Genomic DNA, 20,109 nt, shown 5'->3' with positions numbered 1-20,109 from the left:
CGCACGCGCGGTGCTTCTCGGCGGGTAGAGGGGTTGAGGCGCTCTTTTGTTTGGCGGAGGAGGACCGAGCGCGGGAGGCCCGCCGACCAACCGTTTCTCGCTCTTTTCCTCACCGCACCTCCAATTTCCTTTTTTTTTTTACTTTTTACTCGCCTCGCGCCTTGTCGCTCCGCGCCGCTGTTTGGGTTTCTTTTTTTAATTTTTTCATCATATCCCCCTTTTTCGCTCGTGCGTTGGTGGTGAGGCTGAACCAGGTAATAAAAAAGCCGAATTTTTTTAAAGGGGTTGCGGGGAGATGCTGGAAGGGAGAGAGCGCGCGCGCGGGCTGAGCGGCCATGTTGGGGGGGTCCCTCCTGGGGGGAATGGGGGTTTCCTTCCTGAGGGAAGGGTGAGATCAACCTGGGGAGATAGAGGAAGGTGGAATATGCAGGGTCTCCCATGGGGAAGGGTCTTCCAAGATGTTCATATTTATTTATTGTATTATTATCATCACTATTATTTGTACAAGTCTATGGCGCGGGGGGGGGGGGGGAGGGTTAGTACCTCTTAGTAAGGGTGCAGGTGGGCGGGGCTCTCGAAGGGCTCTTGGAAAAGCCTCACTAACTCCAAGCACTGTTTAGATGCACTGTTTAGATGCACTCTTCAGTTTCCCCAAGTCTTGTTTCCCTTCCCTGCTTTTTCTTCCCCATTTGCTCCACTGACCTAAAGTGGGGAGGGGGATAAAGGAGGGGAGCAAATGGTGCTCGGGGGGTGGGGGGTGCCTTTAAAAAGTGGGAAATAGATGGGCGGTAGAGGGGCATATTATGAGTCTTTGTTTTTAAGTTGGTGTTTTGGGGGGGAAAGGGGGCTTCCAAAAGAGTGTGTTGGATTAACTGTTTTAAAATGGTGGTGGGTGGGCATATTGCAAAACTTTTTAGAAGTCCAGGGGGCCTGGAAGTTTAACCAAATTTATTTAAGTGTGAGCTTCATTGTGACCAAGATGAGAGTGCATAGATGCATATTATGGCATGGAAGAGGCTGTGATTGCATTGGGCATTGCTTTTCGTACTTGGAGGTGGAGAAATGTAAGGTTGCCAAGGGGCATAATCTGGGTTTTTGAATTGGGGAAGGGATGGACTACTAGGGCCTAGAGGGAATCACTGGGGGAGGAGGTGTAAGACTGAATGTGCACAAAACGCAAGGGAGGTGTGTGCCATGTGGGGGGTATGCTCACAAAATGGGGGGTTTTCCCCCAAAAAAGGAGGAGTGAATGTATTCATGTATTTTGTATTTTTACTTTTTCATTCAAGGAGCTAAAGGTGGCATTCTCACAGCAACAAGGTTTCTTAGTAAGTTTCATGGCAAATAGAGATGTACGCCCAGGGGTTTCTAGTCAGACATACCAACCATTACACCATAGTATATTACATAGCAGGAGGAAGTGATAATCGTGCACTTTTGTAAAGGCAAGCTGGGTAGTAGTGAGGGGGGACTTTACTCATGTGTAAGGTTGGGGTGGGGGGACATGATGGGATATTGATAAATTGATTAGTGGAGGGGCTGAACATAATGGCTTTAGACTGCTTGGGGGCCTTGCAAAGATGTAAGAAGGGAGGGATATGTCTTTTGGAGAAGATGGTGCTTTTGAGCCTGGCCTGAAAGGCTGATTGCAGATGGGGATTCTCATAGCTGTGTTCAGGGAGCTGGATAAATCTTTTTTCAGTAGACTGTTGCATGCTGGGATTCATTGTTTTGGGAACAATGCTAGTGGAAGATATCCTGGGTAGGAGTGTGTGATAAGAGGGCAGAACTTCTTAGCAGTACATTTAGGGAACGAAATTGGGTAGGGATGCTGGGGGTCTGTACTACATAGATACAGTGTTGTGGCTCAGGGTTGGAATCTGGATGCAAAACTCAGAGGTAGGAGGAGTAAATTGATTGATGTGGATGCAAATCACTGAGGTAGGAGGAGAGCCAGCATGGTGTAGTTGTTAAGAGCAGGTGGATTCTAATCTGGAGAATTGAGTTTGATTCCCCACTCCTCCACCTGAGTGGCAGAGGCTTATCTGTGAACCAGATGTGTTTACGCACTCCTACCTTCCTGCTGGGTGACCTTGGGCTAGTCACAGTTCTCTCTGAACTCTCTCAGCCACTCCTACCTCACAAGGTGTCTGTTGTGGGGAGAGGAAGGTAAAGGAGCTTGTAAGCTACCTTGAGTCTTCTTACAGTAGAGAAAGATGGGATATAAATCCAAACTCTTCTTCTAAATTGGAGTTCTAGGAAAAGGCAGGCAGTGTAAGTCTTATGGGTTTAGGTGTACTGCCCTGGGGTGGATAGCCCTGGCTAGTCTATCAGGTAAGATCTTGGAAGCTAAACAGGGTCAGCTTGGTAAGTACTTAATGGGAGACCCTGATGGAAGTCTAAGATTATTATTCAGAGGCAGGTATTGACAAACCACTTCTAAACGTCTCTTGCCTCAAAAACCCTATGGGGTTGACCGAAGTTGTCTGCAACCTTGTGGCCAAAAAAAAGGATGCTATAGATAGGGAATGCGGTGGGGCAGTACTAGAGTAGGGTGGATGTGGTTTTCTAAGTATGGATTTGAAGCGTTGGGGAGCACCACTAGGCAGTCTGGTTTGTAAAGATAGCGGGAGCTGTAGAATTGTTTTGAATAGTAAGGAGGAATATATGACAAGTGTACTGGAAGAGGCAATGGTGGGGAAGTGCTTATTGGCTAAAAACAGAAAGACATGAAGAGGGTCATTAGGGGGAAATTACATGATTTAGGGTGGTGGTGAGAGTGAGCTGAAACCTGATAGTGTAGGTAAAGAATATGGTATGGTAAAGAATTTCTTGGTGTTTGTATTTCAGATAATGGCAGGTCAGTTTGTTAGGATAGAGTGGTGTTAAAAGATATCTATTGGGTCATTATTTGGAATGTGACCAGAAATAGTATTGTAGAATCGGTCTCAGATTGGCATTTAAAGGGTTGTGTATGGTCGCATGAGAGGATGTTTCCTCTTTTTTTTGGTCTTGCTTAGCCCACTGTTGGGAATCTGATGATCTGTTTTGCTAAAAGAAGTATCTTAAGCCAAGGTGAGCCCTTTCTTGCACCTTGTAGTCCCTGGTAGTGATTTATACTAGCTGGATGCATGGGAATTCCCTCCTTTTCCCAATCCTCCCCCACCCCCACCCCCTGCTGTGTGGCCTTAAGATTCTAATCTCATCTTTGTTTCTGAAACTCAAAAGTTTGAAGTCAACATTTTGAACTTCAGCTGCTTTGATAAAAGGTATCCCTTAATTTGTCCCACTCAGTGTGGTGAAGTGGTTAAGAGCAGATAGATTCTAATCTGGAGAACCAGGTTTGATTCTTCACTCCTCCAGGTGAGTGGCAGAGGCTTATCTGTGAACCAGATGTGTTTCCACACTCCTGCATTCCTGCTGGGTGACCTAGGGCTAGAGTCACAGTTCTTCGGAACTCTCTCAGCCCCACCTACCTTACAAAGTGTCTGTTGTGGGGAGAGGAAGGGAAAGGAGCTTGTAAGCCCCTTTGAGTCTTCTTACAGGAGAGAAAGGTGAGGTATAAATCCAAACTCTTCTTCTTCATCGCCTCCATGCTTCCAGTTACCAGCACAAGCTATACAGCTTAAGGAAAAGTATGTAGAGAGGTGTGCGTTTGTGTGAAAAGGAGGCAGAGAAGCAACATCAGCAAGTTGGATCAGATGACCACTGGATTGTAATCTGGATGGTTGCTTAAAAACATGTAAAAGAGAAGAAAGAAACGCTGATCGCAAGTAGAAAAAAATGAAATCAAACCATTTTTATCCTACCCTTCTAAAAAAGTTCAGAGTGGCATGCATGGTTCTTCCCCTCTTCCATTTTATCCTCTCAGCTGTCCGATGAGGTAGGTTGGGATAAAGGTTGCCCTGCAAGTTTCATGGGAAAATGTAACCTTGGATCTGAGTGTCTGTCTCTCATCCTAGTCAGATATTGTAACCCCTGCATTAGTACAGAGAGGCACGTTATGGAGGTGACACTGGGCATAGCTTGAAGTCCTCTGAAGAATAGACTGTCACCGTCAAAAGGTGGCTATGTTAAAAAGTCCAGAAACAGTACTGCTGTCTCAGTTTTAGCTTCAAACCATCAACACACTTTCCATTAGTATGGGGGAAGTTGTTTTGCCAGGATTAAGTTGACTGGAGGCAGACAGCAGCAAACCACCTCTAAATGTCTCTTGCTTTGAAAACTTCTGCCAGGTCACCATAAGTCAGCTGTGACTGGAAAGGTGAGTGCGCACACAGTGGATGAACACTTCATGCTTCTGTGGACGTGAGTTGTGGCTCACAAAAACTTACGCTGGAATAAATGTTGGGTTCCTGTTTAACTTGGCATTCCCTTCAGAAATCTTACCCCTTCCTCCCCATTCCGCTGCGGTTCCTGGGTGTCTCTCCCAAGCCAGCCATCCTTCACTGCAAACAAGCCCCATTTCCTCTAAACCCTGGCTGTGCTTGACGGCCCCTTTTGTCTGCATTTTATCAGACCCCAACTGAGACAAGTATCTCCTCCTGCTGTGTGATGCTTTGCCTGCAGGAGGCCAGCACAGTTTTCTTTTTCCAGTAGACTTTAGCTTTTCATTTCTAGAAATAGCAAGCTGTTTAATCTCCCATGCTTCCTGGGTGCCCTTGTGGTGCTGCTACCCCATCCTCGGTGCCTCCTTCCTTACCAGAGTCACACTTGTTAGCTTACTGTTTTTAAATGGCGGGAACCTGGGGCTCCTGCTTGCTTGGCCATGAAGTGCTGGCTTTGAGTGAAACTGGCTGATTCTGCCCAGGCATCAGTGGGTACATGGAACCCATTTCTGCTGCCTCTGCTGCCATTTGAACAGTGGCTCCTGGGATCCTGAAGGCAGGAGGCAGCACGGTTCTCACAAATGCTGTGTTTCTGAACGAACTGTGCAGCCGAGAATCCCCCCACCCAAAAATCTTCCCCCACCTAAGAATCCCTCCGCCTACCTTCACAGTATGCTGGCCGTCTATCAGAATATCCGCTCTAATGGTGGCCACCTGAGGGATCCACCATAATGGTGGAGAGAAGGGGATGGGAATTGAGTGCTTCCTGCTTGCCGTAGTTTGCACAGGCAAGCAGGAAGCGTTTGCAACCCGAGTTAATGAAAAAAAGTTGCTAAATTAGCATTTTTCATTTAATCTGGGTTCTGGACACTAAAACCGGTTAGCAGTGTTTTGGGGGCGAGTTCTGTGGAAACTCCTCCCCCCATACTTTTAAAAAGGACTTCAACCCATTTGACTTGACCCTTGCAGAACCCAATGACGGTGCTTGCTGGTTTTGACAGAAGAACGTCACTGTACAGAGCTTGACCATGTTGAAATTTTCTGAAGCAAGGTCTTATGTTCCCGCCTGCCTTTGCATTCCAAATACTCATGTGTGTTCTGAAGTAGTCATATCTGCTCAGTCGCAGTGCAAAGGTTTGTCCAGCCTTCCAACGTGAGTTAGCATAGGTGATTCCATCCCTTGTGTGGTATTCGTGGGTTATGCACCAGTAGATGTGGATGAGTGTTGACAAGCAAGGGTTGCCCTCTGGCTCCCATTGGTGGGCCTTTAGCACATTCTGCTGGGCTCTAAAGCCTTACACAGCTTATTTATTTCTCTGTTCAGATATTTTTATTCCACTTTTCTCTGCGATGGGGACCTAGGTAATTTACAGCATAGTTCCCCTCCTCTCCAAAAATCATTCTGTGACATAGGACAGGCTGAGTGTGTGTGTGTGTGAGAGAGAGAGAGAGCGAGAGAGAGACTGGACCAAGTCACACTAGTTTTATGACAAATGGGCTCTTCCAGAACCTAGTTTGATACTCAAACCACAGTACCCCATGCTGCTTTTCTCTGCAATTATTTCTGCTATTAAGATGCATCCCTGTTGGTACACCATGTTAAAAAATATCTATCTTTCTATATTTGCACATCATTGTTCAGGTTTCTTAATATAAATGTACAAGCAACAGTTTATGTAACATGTAAACAGGGTAGCTGCAGGGGAAACATAATCTGAAATATACATGGCTATCTGTCATTGGATCCGTGGGAACAAAACCACCTATGACATAAATGAACCAAAGCTTCCCTTTGTACAAGATGTATTTGGTGAACTAAGATTTGTTATGGCATTGGTTTTTAAGGCATCACTGTGTTTTGTTTTTTTAGTAGTGACTGCTACAGTGTCCAAACTTTTACATTCGTAGGTCTTGTCTTGATGTCTGACCTTCTGTTTGTATCTTGCTCTCTAACAGCCTCCTTTAAAGCTGCAAAACTGGCGAGCACAATGGGAAAAAAGCAGAACAAGAAGAAAGTGGAAGAAGTCGTAGAAGAAGAGGAGGAAGAATATGTGGTGGAGAAGGTCCTCGACAGGCGGGTGGTGAAAGGAAAAGTCGAGTACCTCCTTAAGTGGAAGGGCTTCTCAGAGTAAGGATCCGTTCCCTCTCTTGCCCTATATAACCTCAAAGGTGGAAGTTGTATCCTGCTCACCCATGAACTTGCAAACCCAATTCCTGTTGCATCCACAGCTGAGCAGAGAGCTCCGCTGTAGAGAATTACAAAACAGATTCTGGATGATACGAAAAGAAGTTGCTAAAATGAATGTTCCCAACTAAAATGAATATTTGGGTTTTGTAACCTGACCACACTGACATACTTGGGCTGATGATCCAATTCAGAATTAAACTCTAAACTGATTTCTCGCCCCTTTTCTCTTTGCTTTTCTCTCATTTTGTAGAGAAGTTTTGGCCTTCAGGGATACCGTGTTTCCCCGAATATAAGACAGTGTCTTATATTAATTTTTGCTCCCAAAGATGTGCTATGTCTTATTTTCAGGGGATGTCTTATTTTTCCTGTGTTCTGTTAGTCGGGCATGCGTCCAAACAAAAACTTTGCTATGTCTTACTTTCGGGGGATGCCTTATATTTCGCATTTCAGCAAAACCTCTACTATGTCTTATTTTTCGGGGATGTCTTATATTAGGGGAAACAGGGTAGTGTGGTCCTGCAGAAGATCACATTGTACAAACATACAATGAGAACCCTGGAAATAGGTATTCCTCACATGGGGTGGGAGGCTACTGAAGGCCAATCGGTTCTAGATGAGCACCAGAAGTTGCTCTCCAGAGACATTAACAGAGGAGGAAACAGGCTTTGCCTCCAAGCAGTCTTCTGCTTGTTGAAGCTACAAAGCAAGTAGGCTTGAACAGGCATAAGTAGCTGTAGAAGGCTGGTGTGTTGTTCTATTTCCTCTCTTTCCAGGTAATGGATGTCTAGATGAGATCAGGACTTGGTCTGGAACAGCACAGTCAATTGAGACCCTAGTTGCTTCCCTCTCTCCCTTTCATTCCTTGTTCCAGCTATATCCTGTTGCATTGTCATCTTTGGGTCAAACTAAGCAACCAGGTTAATCTTGTAACTTCTGTCACATATGAAGGGAGTCTGCTGTTGCTGTCCAAGAAAATTTTTCAGAAGCATTTGTAATAGTACCAGCCAATGTGGTGTAGCAGTTAAGAGCAGGTGCACTCTAATCTGGAGAACCAGGTTTGATTCCCTGCTCTGCCACTTGAGCTTATCTGGTGAACTGGATTAGCTTGTGCACTCCAACACATGCCAGCTGGGTGACCGTGGGCTAGTCACAGTTCTTCAGGGCTCTCTCAGCCCCACCTACCTCACAGGGTGTTTGTGGGGCTGGGGGAGGGGGGACGGGAAAGGAGATTGTAAACCCCTTCGAGTTTCCTTACAAGAGAGAAAGGGGGGAATACAAATCCAAACTCCTCTTCTTCATAGATTGTGCCTTTAGGTGTAAATTGATTCCTGTTGATTCATTCTACCTCGGACTTAAGAGTAACATTGAGAATCCAGAATTTCCAGAGTCAATAACTGGGCAAAGTATTTCTGCTGAAGTTAAAGAGATTAATCTCATGCACTGAAATACCTGTCTTTCCATAAGAAGCTTTTAATTGCAAAAATTGGTATTTTGCAGTCTTGTCCAGCTAATAAGAGTTCTGTGGTTGCAGTGAAGATAACACGTGGGAGCCGGAGGAGAACCTCGACTGCCCCGACCTCATTGCAGAGTTCCTGCAGTCCCAGAAAACAGCACATGAGAGTGACAAGTCGGAAGGAGGCAAGCGCAAGGCAGAGTCAGACTCTGATGACAGAGGGGAGGAGAGTAGACCAAAGAAAAAGAAAGAGGAGGTAAGGCAGGTTCTTTCAAGCAGTGGCCCAGCAAGGGCTGCTAGTGCTTTGTGACTGAAGAAATTCTAAAGTTGGGAGCATATCAAGGAGAATAGGATCCTTCTTGTTCCTCCATCAGACCTTCTCTTAGGTTCTATAGACCTTTTCACATCCTGGGTTCAGAAGTTGCTGTGGCAGTGTAGCCACAAAACATATAAGGCTTACGCTATGAAAGGCCTCTGTTCCACACTAATCCTTCAAAATGATCTCGGACTGGGGCAAAATATGAAACCAGAATAGGCTTTTCACTCTTTAATGATGCTGTGCGTGTTGTAATGTGCATCACAAAGCAGTGCTACCCTGCAAAGAACTCTGAAACAAAGAAATGTATTTGAGAATACATTTATTTAATGCATTATGATCCAAGATCGGACAAAATAAAGGCACAAGTTAAACACCAATAAAACCTGTAAAAATAATAGAGTTCTTAACTTGGTTAAGCACCAGTTGTAATGGTACAATGCAGTTAATTGGAGTATCCATTTCGGTATCAACTGAGCCAAAGCACAAAATTTGTCCAGCTGAAGAATGATTTTGTAAAAGAAATCTTCAAGGAGAGTGGCTATGTCAAATTTATCGAGATCTTCCTGGAAACTTGGAGCAAATATCCTGATGAGATGAACAGTGAAGTTAGAGAGCTCATGCACTTTCACCAAATGTATTATGTTTGACAATCAGCAACTGAACACACTCATGAGAAAAGCATACTTCCTGCTTCCTTCCTGACTGGGGCACCCATATTCTTAGTAGATTTTACTTTGTTTTAGTAGATTTTACTTTGTTTTAGCCAGTGATATGAAGTCAAGGTTAGTGTCTGATTTCTCTCTGTCTCTGCCCCTAAATAGCAGCAAACATAAATATTTTGACCCTCAGGAAGCAGTTGCTGTTTAAAATGAGGAGCATTTGATCTGATTTTCGTACTTACTCTCTGTTGTAGGCGATCTTTTTTTAAAAAAATCTATTTTATTGATTTTTATTGTAAGCTGCCTCGAGTAAGGAATAGACTCAGGGTTTAAGTTTTAGAAATAAATATCCCTGTTTCTCTCTTCAGGCTGAGAAGCCTCGAGGCTTTGCAAGAGGTTTTGAGCCAGAGCGGATTATTGGTGCCACAGATTCTAGCGGAGAGCTAATGTTTCTGATGAAATGGTGAGTGTGCATGTTGGTGTTTCTTCTAATGAAGCGCAGAAAAGTTCAGATGTAAAAACATTATAATATGGGAATCCATAGTGATATACAGAATTGGACTCACAGAATTGGACCCTTTATTGCCTACTAAAAAATCAGAGAAGACTTGGATTTATATCCCCCCTTTCTCTCCTGTAAGGAGACTCAAAGGGGCTTACAAACTCCTTTCCCTTCCCCGCTCACAGCAAACACCCTGTGAGGTGGGTGGGACTGAGAGAGCTCCAAAGAACTCTGACTAGCCCAAGTGGCAGAATGGGGAGTCAAGCCCAGTTCTCCAGATTAGAGTGCACCTGCTGTTAACCACTACCCCACATTGGCTCTGCAGAGACAGAGACATTCGATTCTCCTGGTTGTGGCATTCTTCTGGCAAGCTATCTGACAGCTTTGTCAGTTTCATGATCTGGCTGCTTTGTGCTTCCAGCTAAAGGGAGAGGTGGAATGCAAACTCATTTGAGATAGTTTCTAATTTTTCTGGCTTGTCTTTGTAGAACTTGGAAATATCTCTAATTTTTGTAGGGTCGAATAACAAATCTCCTGTGATTAAATTACTGGGATTCCCATGATCCTTCTGTTTCTTTTGAGATGGATGTTTTGCTTGGATGGGGCAGGTGGGTGGGTGTCAGACTTTAATTGGGAGAATGAAGAGTTTTATCTTGTGTGTAGACATTAATTTTTTCAGCCAACTAATTGTAAGGAGCCTTGTGGCACAGAGTGGTCAGCTGCAGTACTGCAGTCAAAGCTCTGCTCATGAGCAGAATTCAATCCCTACATAAGTCGGTTCCAGGTAGCCAACTCAAGGTTGACTCAGCCTTCCAAGGTCATTAAAATGAGCACTCAGCTGGCTGGAGTGAAGTGCACATGATGGGGGAAGGCAATGGCAAACCACTCTGTAAACACAGTCTGCCTAATAAGCACTGTGGTGTGACCTCACCCCATGGGTCAGTAATGACCCAGTGCTTGCACAGGAACTACTTTTACCTGGGGCACACTGGAAGTCATCTAAATATTTGCCCCAGTTAACTTCCTCCTACCTTAACTTCAGCATTGTCATTCCTCACTTTTATAACACAGCCCTTTCAGCAGACGCTATATTTTGTAGCTGTGCTTCATGTTGGGAGGAGAAAGTGGTTGCTGTGCCCTTTCTTTCCTATGCTAAAAAAGAGGGCATTATCACTTTCAGAGGTTGAAGGGCATTTTTTGTCTGCCAGGGCAATACACGCCAAACCAGTGTGAAGTTGTAAATGAAACATCCAGCAGCGAATTAACTTGCATTCAAGTGAAACCATGGCTGGGGCACCTTTTTAGCAGTACTTGCTAGCTTGGAAGCAGTCTGGGGTTTAAGATAATGACAGCAATTGAAGATCTTTTTTTTAAAAAACCGCAAAACCTTGGACCAGTGGAGTTTCTAGATGCTGGGAATACAGCTATGGACACCTATGCTTGAAAACAATGTAATTAATGCATCTTCATAACTTTCTGCTGACAAATTCTCTCTCGTTTCCTTCTTGGTATGGCTGTGCAGGAAGAACTCCGATGAAGCCGACCTGGTCCCTGCCAAGGAAGCGAACGTCAAGTGCCCACAGGTGGTCATTTCGTTCTACGAGGAGAGGCTGACATGGCACTCCTACCCCTCAGAGGACGATGACAAGAAGGAGGACAAGAACTAGCCTTCCTTCCCCTCCACCCCCGTCCCTCTTTTGGCCAATTTTTGTATTAGAACATCAAGACTGTGGGTTTGGGCAGGAAGCAAAGATGGTCTTGGCTGAGGGGGGAAGGTGCCCTCTGTAGAAAACAGGACAATTTTTCATGCCCTCGCGCAGTGTGGCATGGCAGCGTGCGACTCTTTCCTTCCTTCCTCCCTCATGCCTGCGTGGGGAAGGAGGGGAGGACGGGGCGAGTCCTTCCCAGCTGTTACCTGCTTGAGGTAACGAAGCAAAAACAAAAACCAGCCCCGTGCAGGACAAAGCCTGGGGCCTGGACAAGCTGCCACAAGGGGCAGCAGGTGGGGGGCTGCTTGTTCTCCGAGGACCATCTCAGTGACCAGCAGCCTTTCTTCCCAATAGTGTTAACTGCATTTTTACGGTTTAGCATGTGTGTAGGCGTTCTTTCTCTTTTTTGCTATTATTGGTGTATCATTGGGGGAGGGGGGTGGAGGGTACTGATTACTTTGGAGTGGGAGTGGAGCTATTCAAGCTCTGCATCCAAACATGTAGTTCTTGCAAAGGACACCTCATACTGCAAAGAAAAGTGTGTGTGTGTGGGGGGGGGGGGGTTGAGGGATCTTGTCTTAAAAGCTGAAAAGGCAGCAGCCATTAATTAAGCTACCAAAATTGTCACATTACTTCCAAAATGAATGAAAAACGGTCCTTTAATACTTATGTTTTCCCTCCCCCTTGTATTGAGGGCACTGCTGTTGAAAGCAACCTAATGAACGTATAGTATTACTAATTCTGCATCATTACTTTATGCTATGAATAAATTCTGGGGTGCTGCGCCGTTTGTTTTGGTTCTCCCTCCCCCTGGTATATATGTGAATTTCTAACTTTCTTTTAAGATCTAGGTATTTTAAGGAAGGAAATATGGATGAAATCTACCCCTCTACAGCACAACGTAGATTTCAAACCATTCTGTAAAAATTATTTTCTGTTCAGACTTGGGGCATGAGTAGCTGCTTTTCTTGCCTTGGTCCTCTGCTATTTCATTTTTAATTAAGCAAGTTTTTGTTTTTACAAATTTTACCTCTGAAATTTGCCCCACATCCCAGTAAACCACCAGTTTCTCCTTTGCGGGGTGGTATGTAGGTAGAAATGTATTGTATAAACCTTTTTTAAAATTAAGCATGTGTTTTAGGTTTATGTGAAAATGTTGTCTAAAACATAAGTGTTTGGATTTTAACTTCATACTGAACTGTCTTTTTGTCTCAATAAAACTTTAGATTTATAATCCTGATCCTCCTTTTCCTGTAACCTTGGCACTGTTCGCAAGCATCTTGCAACAGGAAGAGGTAGAAGCAGGTGGGGGAACAGAATGAGGTGACACAAGGAAGTGAGCTTGGTCCTCTTTTCTGAATGTGCAACTTCTGAGTGCGGAGGGGTTGATTTTCTTGCCCTGCCACACCCTGCTCCCCCGCCCCCAGCTGTTCCTTCATGGATCCTGAAGGGAGAAGAACATGGCAGTGTATCTTCTGTGCACAGCTGGTGAAGTACTGTCTTCGCCTCTGTGTGATAACATTTGGATAACAGCTGTAAGGGGCTTGGTGATAAATCTGACATACAAAATACAAGCCATGTGGTACCCCTTGAACCAATCAAAATCACATGCTGAACTGGGTACAACATTCTGAATTCTCCAGGTGTACAGTTCTGGATTTCCTTATCATTACATGGCTTTGGATTTTGATTTTACCAGTGCAGCTACCTACAGACTCTCTAAAAGCAAAGTAGTCATAAGTTGCCTTTAGTCCTTTTCTCCTCATTTCTGCCCCAATTTTTACACTGAACATTGGGTAGAATTATTTAAGGACAAGTTCGCTTTTAGCCAGGGTGGCTGCCTTCTTCCATCGTTGATGTTTGGTTAAAGGATCTGTCACTTTAGTTGAATTTTAAAATTCCAAACAGGGTTATAAATTTTTCAGCCTTCAGCCACGTACCTTTGGAAAGGTCAAAAGAAAAACCAAATCCACTTGTGAGCCTGCTTAACAGTGAAATTGCTGTGGTTATTCTGGCCTAAGCCCATAGCGCTATCATTCTCAAAATTCATTGGAAGAACAGGCTTTCTGGGGGGAGGGTGGAAGGGGTTCAGCTTGCAAATTTGTTAGACTTAGCGCTCCTTATCACAGAGAAATCCCCTGAAGAAATGAATCAATGATCAGTATATGCTTATTGCTCAGTCAGGCTGCTCTCAAAAGCACACCCCCTCCCCCCGCACCACTTTAAACTAAAGGCTACAAAGATTTGCAGTCTGCTATACTGTTGCCAGTAAAGTCATGTCCAAGTATGTACACATGCATACAATCTATAAGAAAGCAAATTCATGTTCACTTTACAAATGAACATACGAGGACCAGTAGTTGCAGAAATGTAATGTACAGTAGTAATGTGTCAAACCAGGGATTTGGCTGGTTCAGGTTCAAATGCCCAATCTCTTGGAAGCTTGCTGGATGAAGGTGGCAGAGGGGGAGAATGATGGAAGGTGCTCTGGGGCCCCATTTGGGAGAAAGGCATTGTTTAATTGGAATAAATAACGTGTTGAAGGTAGCATGAGAATTACTCTGTATGGCTGGAAGAGGAGGAGTTTGGCTTTCTACCCTGCCTTTCTCTCCTGTAAGGAGTCTCAAAGCGTCTTACAAACTTCTTCCCTTCCTCTCTCTACAACAGACATCTTGTAAGGGAGGTGGGGTTGAGAGAACTGTGACCGGCCTATGGTCACCCAGCAACTTCATGTGGAGGAGTGGGAATCAAACTCAGTTCTCCAGATTACAGTCTGCTGCTCTTAACCACTATGCCATGCTGGCTGTCCATGTGATGAAAATCAAGTGAAAACCACATGTGGCCTCCCTCACTTGGAACGAGGGCTTAAGCTCCTTGAAGGAGCGGGTTGTATGGTAGAAGGCTGCAGATCATCTAGCAGTCTGGTTGCCATTTAATCCTGAATTTTGCTTGATGACCTCTTTGTTCCAGCAACCTAACCCAGTCGCTCTACTATTAAAGCTTCCTCAAGCTTCCTCATGTGAGTGCAAGGATAACAATGAGAGGTGTGAACAGTCATGTATGCCACCCTGTACTCCTTCCAGGGAAGAAAAAAAATCAAATAACCCTCTCCTGCTCTTGAAAAGCAAGGGCACACGGCAGTCTTATCTCTTTACAGCTTCCAGCAAAATTGATTCCTTTAATTAAGCCATGTGTCCATTTTCTATAGGGTCTGGACTAAGAACAGACTTGCTGCAAAGGGAAAGCAACAGCTCAAATTCCAAATAAAGGTCAGCAAATTGTCGTATTAATGCCTAACTTGCAGGAAAAGACGACACTCGCAACAACACTCAAATAGTGAATAAGCCTTTTTTATTTTTTTGTCCTGTGCTCGCTCACTCTCTCCTCTCCCCCCCATATCACAGAAACCATTCAAAATTTTAAAAAAATCTCTAAAAGAAAAAGAAATAAATTAACACATGCTCACATCAGGGCTCCATCCGAAGCACCCAGTAAATCCCAGCCACAAATCGGACCCATTTTGTGCTTCCAAGTTTTCATGCCGCCACGCCTTACACAAGAGGCTCGGCTGTCCCTCCTCCCAACGCTGTCTCTCTGCAAAACCTTGCCCTTGAAAAGGCAAGGTCACAGGAGGTCAGATGACTACATTTGTCCTTGATTCCAGCACATCGTAACCCCCTACTGTCCTCTGGAGGATGCCCATTTCAGCACTACACCCTCACACACCATCACATACACAGGACTGACTGACTGACTGGCTGGGGGGAAAACCCAAAGCCATTAAGCTTCTCAAGGTGCTGGTAAGGTCAGTAATACTACCAGCTGTGCTATACTGCATGTTTTAACAGCTTCAAGGACAGCCTCGGAGCTTGAGGCCAGCTGTGTTCAAGGCACTACCTCTCACCCTTTGCCTTATTTTTTAAAAAGAGGTTAAGGGTGGTCAGATTGACTCCCCCCCCAAAAAAAACAAAAAAAAAAACAAGGGAAGCCAGCCGTGGACTCCCACGTCTCTATGGCAAAAAAAGAACTTTCAGCAGGCTTGGTCATCCAGAACAGGGAGACGGTATTTCCCTTGTTTTCCTACAATCAGCCTACGGTGCAAAAGAGTGGGGGGAGAGAAGAACCGTTTCTTGAAATCCAACTACCCTTGGAGAAAGGGGCTTGTCACTGAGAGGGCAATTTTCTCTGTGCACCAAGCCCACTTCAAGGGAACCAGACCCATTTGTGCTGTAGACCCAACAGTGATGACCTCACACACACTCCGCCCAGCCAAAGAAGCCAGCCTTCACACCAGGCCCTCTGCAATCTCCTCCCCCAAAGCAGTTTCTTCAAGCCAATCAGTGGGAAAGATGGCATGCTGGAGCATGCAGTTTACTGTGTGCCATCTCGCTTAAAGCAGCTTGATGGGGGTGGGCCCAGCACCCATGCCAGCTTCTCCCCTGTGGGCAGTGACATGCTTCGTGAGTATTTACGGGGAACATGTATCACCTTAGCAGATCTGTTAACTCGTCCCAGCCTCCCAACAGTTATGGCAGGTGTGAAAAGGCCACTAGAAAAGACTGTACTAGTTCACTCCTTGAATGTTAACCTCTTCGCTCGATCAAAGGGGCTAAAACAAAATCCATAACCAAGTTAATATTTTCCGCCTGCCGTTGGCACCCCTTTAGAAAGGAGGCTGGCTAACTGTGGGATAAAACTGTTTTTCAAATGCACTCAAAAGTCAGATATGGGGTGGGGGGTGAAGAACCTAGGTACCTGACATATCTGCGTTTGGGGAATTTCAAAGGAAACAAAATGCTCTCTTAAGCCTGCTCCATCTGTCCACGAAAAACTGGTTTCCCTCCTCTTAAAAAATAATCCCAGCTGTGGCAACTCGACTTTTCCACCCTCCGCTGAGAATCAACCCCCCTCCCTTATACATGTTATGCCAGCTATCTCCCCCACCCCCCACCAACGTTCCACAATGGGTTCCAGGCTGCTAGAGGCACAGGTCTATCCCAACATGCTTTGCCATTTTGCCCCCTCTAGACTTGTTGGCCCCCCCTCCCTACAGTCTGCTTGTATACACTGACTGGCAGCTATCATGGTTTGAGAAGATATATTGGATAAGAAGGGCATGAAAGTTCCTTCAGCTTCTTCCGGGCTCAGCCCGTCTCGAGATGTCATTCCAGTGAGTTTTGAACTCCCCTGCGGATCCTTGCCGCCCCTCACTTCCTTCTATCTTTCTGTTTCCTCTCTTGCCGCCTGCCCTGCTGGTCAGCCAAGGAGCGTGGTATTAGGATCATGCTGCCATCACTGGCGTACTGTAGGGCATACTGGTTTGGGGAATAGGGCTGGCCATTCTCGTCACGCAGGCGGCCAAATACCTCCTGGTAGAGGCTCTGCACCTTTTGCTTCATCTGGCGGAGAGACCGGAGGAATTCCACCTTCTCCCTGAGCAGCTTCGACTTGTCCCTCTGCAAGTCCTCCACGTCCCGTTCCAGGTTGATGATAGTGTCCAGCTTCCTCTTGCGACAGTTCTGGGCAGCCATCTTGTTCTTCCCCCGCCTCCGGATATCCCGGATGAGACTCAGCTGAGCCTCACTCAGTTGGTACTTGGACAGGAGCTCATTGAATTCTTCCACAGGCAGGTTGATGATCTTCTCATTGGGGAAAGGGATCTTCATGGCTCGGGCTCGGTGCTCGTCTCTGCTCATCTGTTTATCCAGGAAATCCGCCTGCTTCTCCTTGGCACTCTTCTTTCCCGTGCTGGCTGGTTCGGGTTCATCTGTTTCTAAGGTCCTGGGGGCCATGTTGTAGGTGTGGTTGTGACCCACGTGTTCTAGGTAAGGCAGGTAATGCAGCTGGGAAGGGTTTTGGTAGCTCATGCGACAAAATTTATTGTACTCTGGCTGGTACCCAACAGCCCCTTCTGTCTCTTCGAAGTCCAAGTTTTCAGAGTCCGAGTTGTAGCCTACAGCACCTTCCTCAGAAAAGGAGGAAGAAGTGGAGGCAGAAGATGAGGAAGAGGCTTCTGAACTGCTGAGAGAGGCGGGGCTGTGGCTGGAGTCTAAGGAGAGCCCCGAGTCGGAATCAAACTCCTCCTCCAGGCGGGAAGCTTGCACTGGGTTGAAGCCTTCTTCAATTGCCAGATCCATCAAGCTGATCTCATCAAGCATGGCTTCATCCAGGAGCCCTCCTAGAGGATCCGGAAGGTCAGGCCCAGACGTCTCGTTTGCGGTGTTGTTAAGCTGAGACGGGAAAAAGATCCCGCTCAGGTTGGTCGAGCCAAAAGTGGAGCCGAAGCCGGTGGAGTTGTCAGGGACCAGCTGCAACAAAGCTGCACTGCCAGACAGCGAAGGGCTCTCAATCTCAGGGCTGAACAAGGAAGGGAAGTCCTGGGCACAGCTGCCCAGCGATGCCTGATGCAGGCTGACATTCTGATTGATGGGGGTAGAAGGTGCAAGGCTATAATTGGTTGCCAGGATGTCTCTGCCTGTGCTGTTGTACAAGTTCTCCGTGGCCGCTGTGCTGTTGATCTCCATACCCTGCAAAGGGAAACACAGATTCTTTCAGATGTTGCTTTTACCCTTTGCCACAACCACCTCTAACCTCCAACCAGGACAAACAGAGGCAGGCACCCAAAATAAGCCGACCTCTGCCCAAGGAATCCCAACAGAAAACCTTAACATCCTATATTCTAAATCAGAGGTGTCCAACTCTGGCGCCCCAGATGTTCATGGACTATGATTCCCAACTGGCCATGCTGGCAGGGACTGATGGGAATCGTAGTCCATGAACATCTGGGGCGCCAGAGTTGGACATCCCTGTTTTAAACACATTGTTTGGACCATATAACTCTATTGAGCTTTTGAGTTCCCCAGGAATCTCCATCAAGCGAGGTGTTATAAAACAAAGGGGGGGGGGGTTGAGGAGCAGATATATCAGGTCATCATGACCTTAAAACAATCTCACACCATGATAGGGAGAAATGTCTGACAGACATGATTTTTTTTTTTTTGCTTATAAAGGGATGTTGCAGCACCTTTTATTCAGGACATTCTCTTTAGTTATGAAAATTGTGTCAAGGTATGCAAAAGTACTCTCAGCATGATAAGTGTGATTCCTTAGTTTTGGTTTTTCATTCAGTCATCACTAAATATGGACTCAGGAAAAATCTGGCTCCCCAGCTCCCCAAGGGTTTGTGATGGTATTCTGGATCCTCCAAAAGAAAAGGTGATACAAGCAGCACAGCCCAGTTACAGGCTGCTTTGCTTGTCAAGCCCTCCTCCCAACCAGGAAGCCAAGGAAAGGTAGGTAAAGAAGGAGGAGGAGGAGGAAGAGTTTGGATTTATACCCCACCTTTCTGTCCTATAAGGAGACTCAAGGTGGCTTACAAGCTCCTTTCCCCTCCTCTCCCCACAACAGACACCTTGTGAGGTTGGTGGGGCGGAGAGAGTGCAATGAGAACTGAGACTAGTCCAAGGTCATCCCAGCAGGCTTCATGTGCAGGAGTGGGGAATCAAACCCGGTTCTTCGGATTAGAATCCACCTGCTCCACATTAGAATCCACTACAGCAGTGGCGTAGGAGCTTAAGAGCTCGTGTATCTAATCTGGAGGAACTGGTTTTGATTCCCAGCTCTGCCGCCTGAGCTGTGGAGGCTTTTCTGGGGAATTCAGATTAGCCTGTACACTCCCACACACGCCAGCTGGGTGACCTTGTCACAGCTTCTCGGAGCTCTCTCAGCCCCACCTACCTCACAGGGTGTTTGTTGTGAGGGGGGAAGGGCAAGGAGATTGTAAGCCCCTTTGAGTCTCCTGCAGGAGAGAAAGGGGGGATATAAATCCAAACTCCTCTTCTTCTTCTTCTACACCAGGCTGACTCTTACACTTGCAAGGCTTGAAGCCTGCAAAGGAAACAGTCTGGACCAGGTTGCAGCCTCAACTTAAAGTGTGTCAGAACTGCATGTTTCTACTGCCCAGCAAGCTACTGGAGTAACACACAGGGCTGCATTCCTTACACGAAGTAGACACAAGCATGGCAGAGGGGATATTGGAGAACAGCAACAGGGGATCCAGAACATGCAACACACCGAGACCAGCCAGCCCTCCTCACCTGCCGTTCCATGATAGACATGAGGTCTTGCCACTGCTGCTCCAGGTCAAAGGGCAACTCCGTCTCTACCAGAAGAGGAGACAGGAGCCCGTCTGGGACAACGGATGGCCCGCTCTCAGTAGGCACAGCTTCGGTCAGGCTGGGGGCATCTGCAGCTGGAAACTGAAAACAAAGCAGTGTTTGCTCACCTTGGGAATGTGGCTGTGAAAATCAAGTCAGGGGCGGCCAGCCCAGACTCCTTTTCTGGAACAAGCTTTACAGGCTCCCATTCTCTGATTCAGACTGGGGCAACAGTTCCTACTTATAAAGGGTTTTTAAGCATTTGGGGAGGAAAGAAGCAGGCACTGCAGTCTCCTCCTTGTCCCTGTTAATCTACCAGGCCTTGAGCTTCAGGAAGGAGGGAGCTCTTTTTCTCCATTTAGGAAGGCTCAACAATGAAATCTTCAAAGCACAGCAACATATGAAACATTGAATTTAGCTGCAGCCAACCCAGGTGCAATCTACTAAGTGACCTTGAATGGTGGGTGCCCCCCCACCCCCAAGGTTATTGCAAGGACATGAGGTGGGAGATACTCCAGTCTCTTTAGAAACTGCAAAGTCCTGCAGAAACCACCAAACCTGCCCACCTCCAAAGGATCAAAGCACACCCACCTCCGAATTCTCTCCAAAGGGAAATGTGGCCTCCAGCAGCCTAAGGCACTCCTCCAAAGACAAGGCTGTCTGGTCCTCCACACCAGGCACCTGGAAGGCGGCAAAACATTCAACAGCCATTTTAGCTCACAGCAGACCAGCCACGGGGATCCTCTGCCTCCATGAAGTCGAGTTGTTCAGGCCTGGGACCTCTGTTCATCCCAG

General features: G+C 46.3%; 2 protein-coding genes across 7 annotated transcripts in view; one reads left to right on the top strand and one right to left on the bottom strand.

Moving 5' to 3' along the window:
- Positions 1–12,392, top strand: CBX1 (chromobox 1). Its single transcript, XM_048518359.1, has 5 exons — positions 1–254; positions 6,285–6,456; positions 8,048–8,225; positions 9,316–9,410; positions 10,972–12,392. Exons 2-5 carry the CDS (start codon positions 6,317–6,319, stop codon positions 11,114–11,116), a joined length of 558 nt encoding a protein of 185 aa, XP_048374316.1. The 5' UTR covers positions 1–254; positions 6,285–6,316; the 3' UTR covers positions 11,117–12,392.
- Positions 12,393–14,492: 2,100 nt separating this feature from the next.
- Positions 14,493–20,109, bottom strand: part of NFE2L1 (NFE2 like bZIP transcription factor 1) — a 29,287-nt gene continuing 23,670 nt past the window's right edge. For all 6 annotated transcript variants that reach the window (XM_048518352.1, XM_048518353.1, XM_048518357.1 and 3 more), the window contains 3 exons: positions 19,906–19,995; positions 19,255–19,416; positions 14,493–17,685 (listed from right to left, as the gene is read on the bottom strand). In XM_048518352.1, coding sequence (XP_048374309.1) covers positions 16,366–17,685; positions 19,255–19,416; positions 19,906–19,995 — 1,572 coding nt within the window. In that variant the 3' untranslated portion in view covers positions 14,493–16,365. The remainder of the gene's footprint in view (positions 17,686–19,254; positions 19,417–19,905; positions 19,996–20,109) is intronic.

Source organism: Sphaerodactylus townsendi, linkage group LG15, assembly GCF_021028975.2.
Source record: "Sphaerodactylus townsendi isolate TG3544 linkage group LG15, MPM_Stown_v2.3, whole genome shotgun sequence".
NCBI lineage: Eukaryota > Metazoa > Chordata > Lepidosauria > Squamata > Sphaerodactylidae > Sphaerodactylus > Sphaerodactylus townsendi.
The sequence above is the reverse complement of the archived record's forward strand: the minus strand, read 5'-3'. Positions and strand labels throughout refer to the sequence as shown.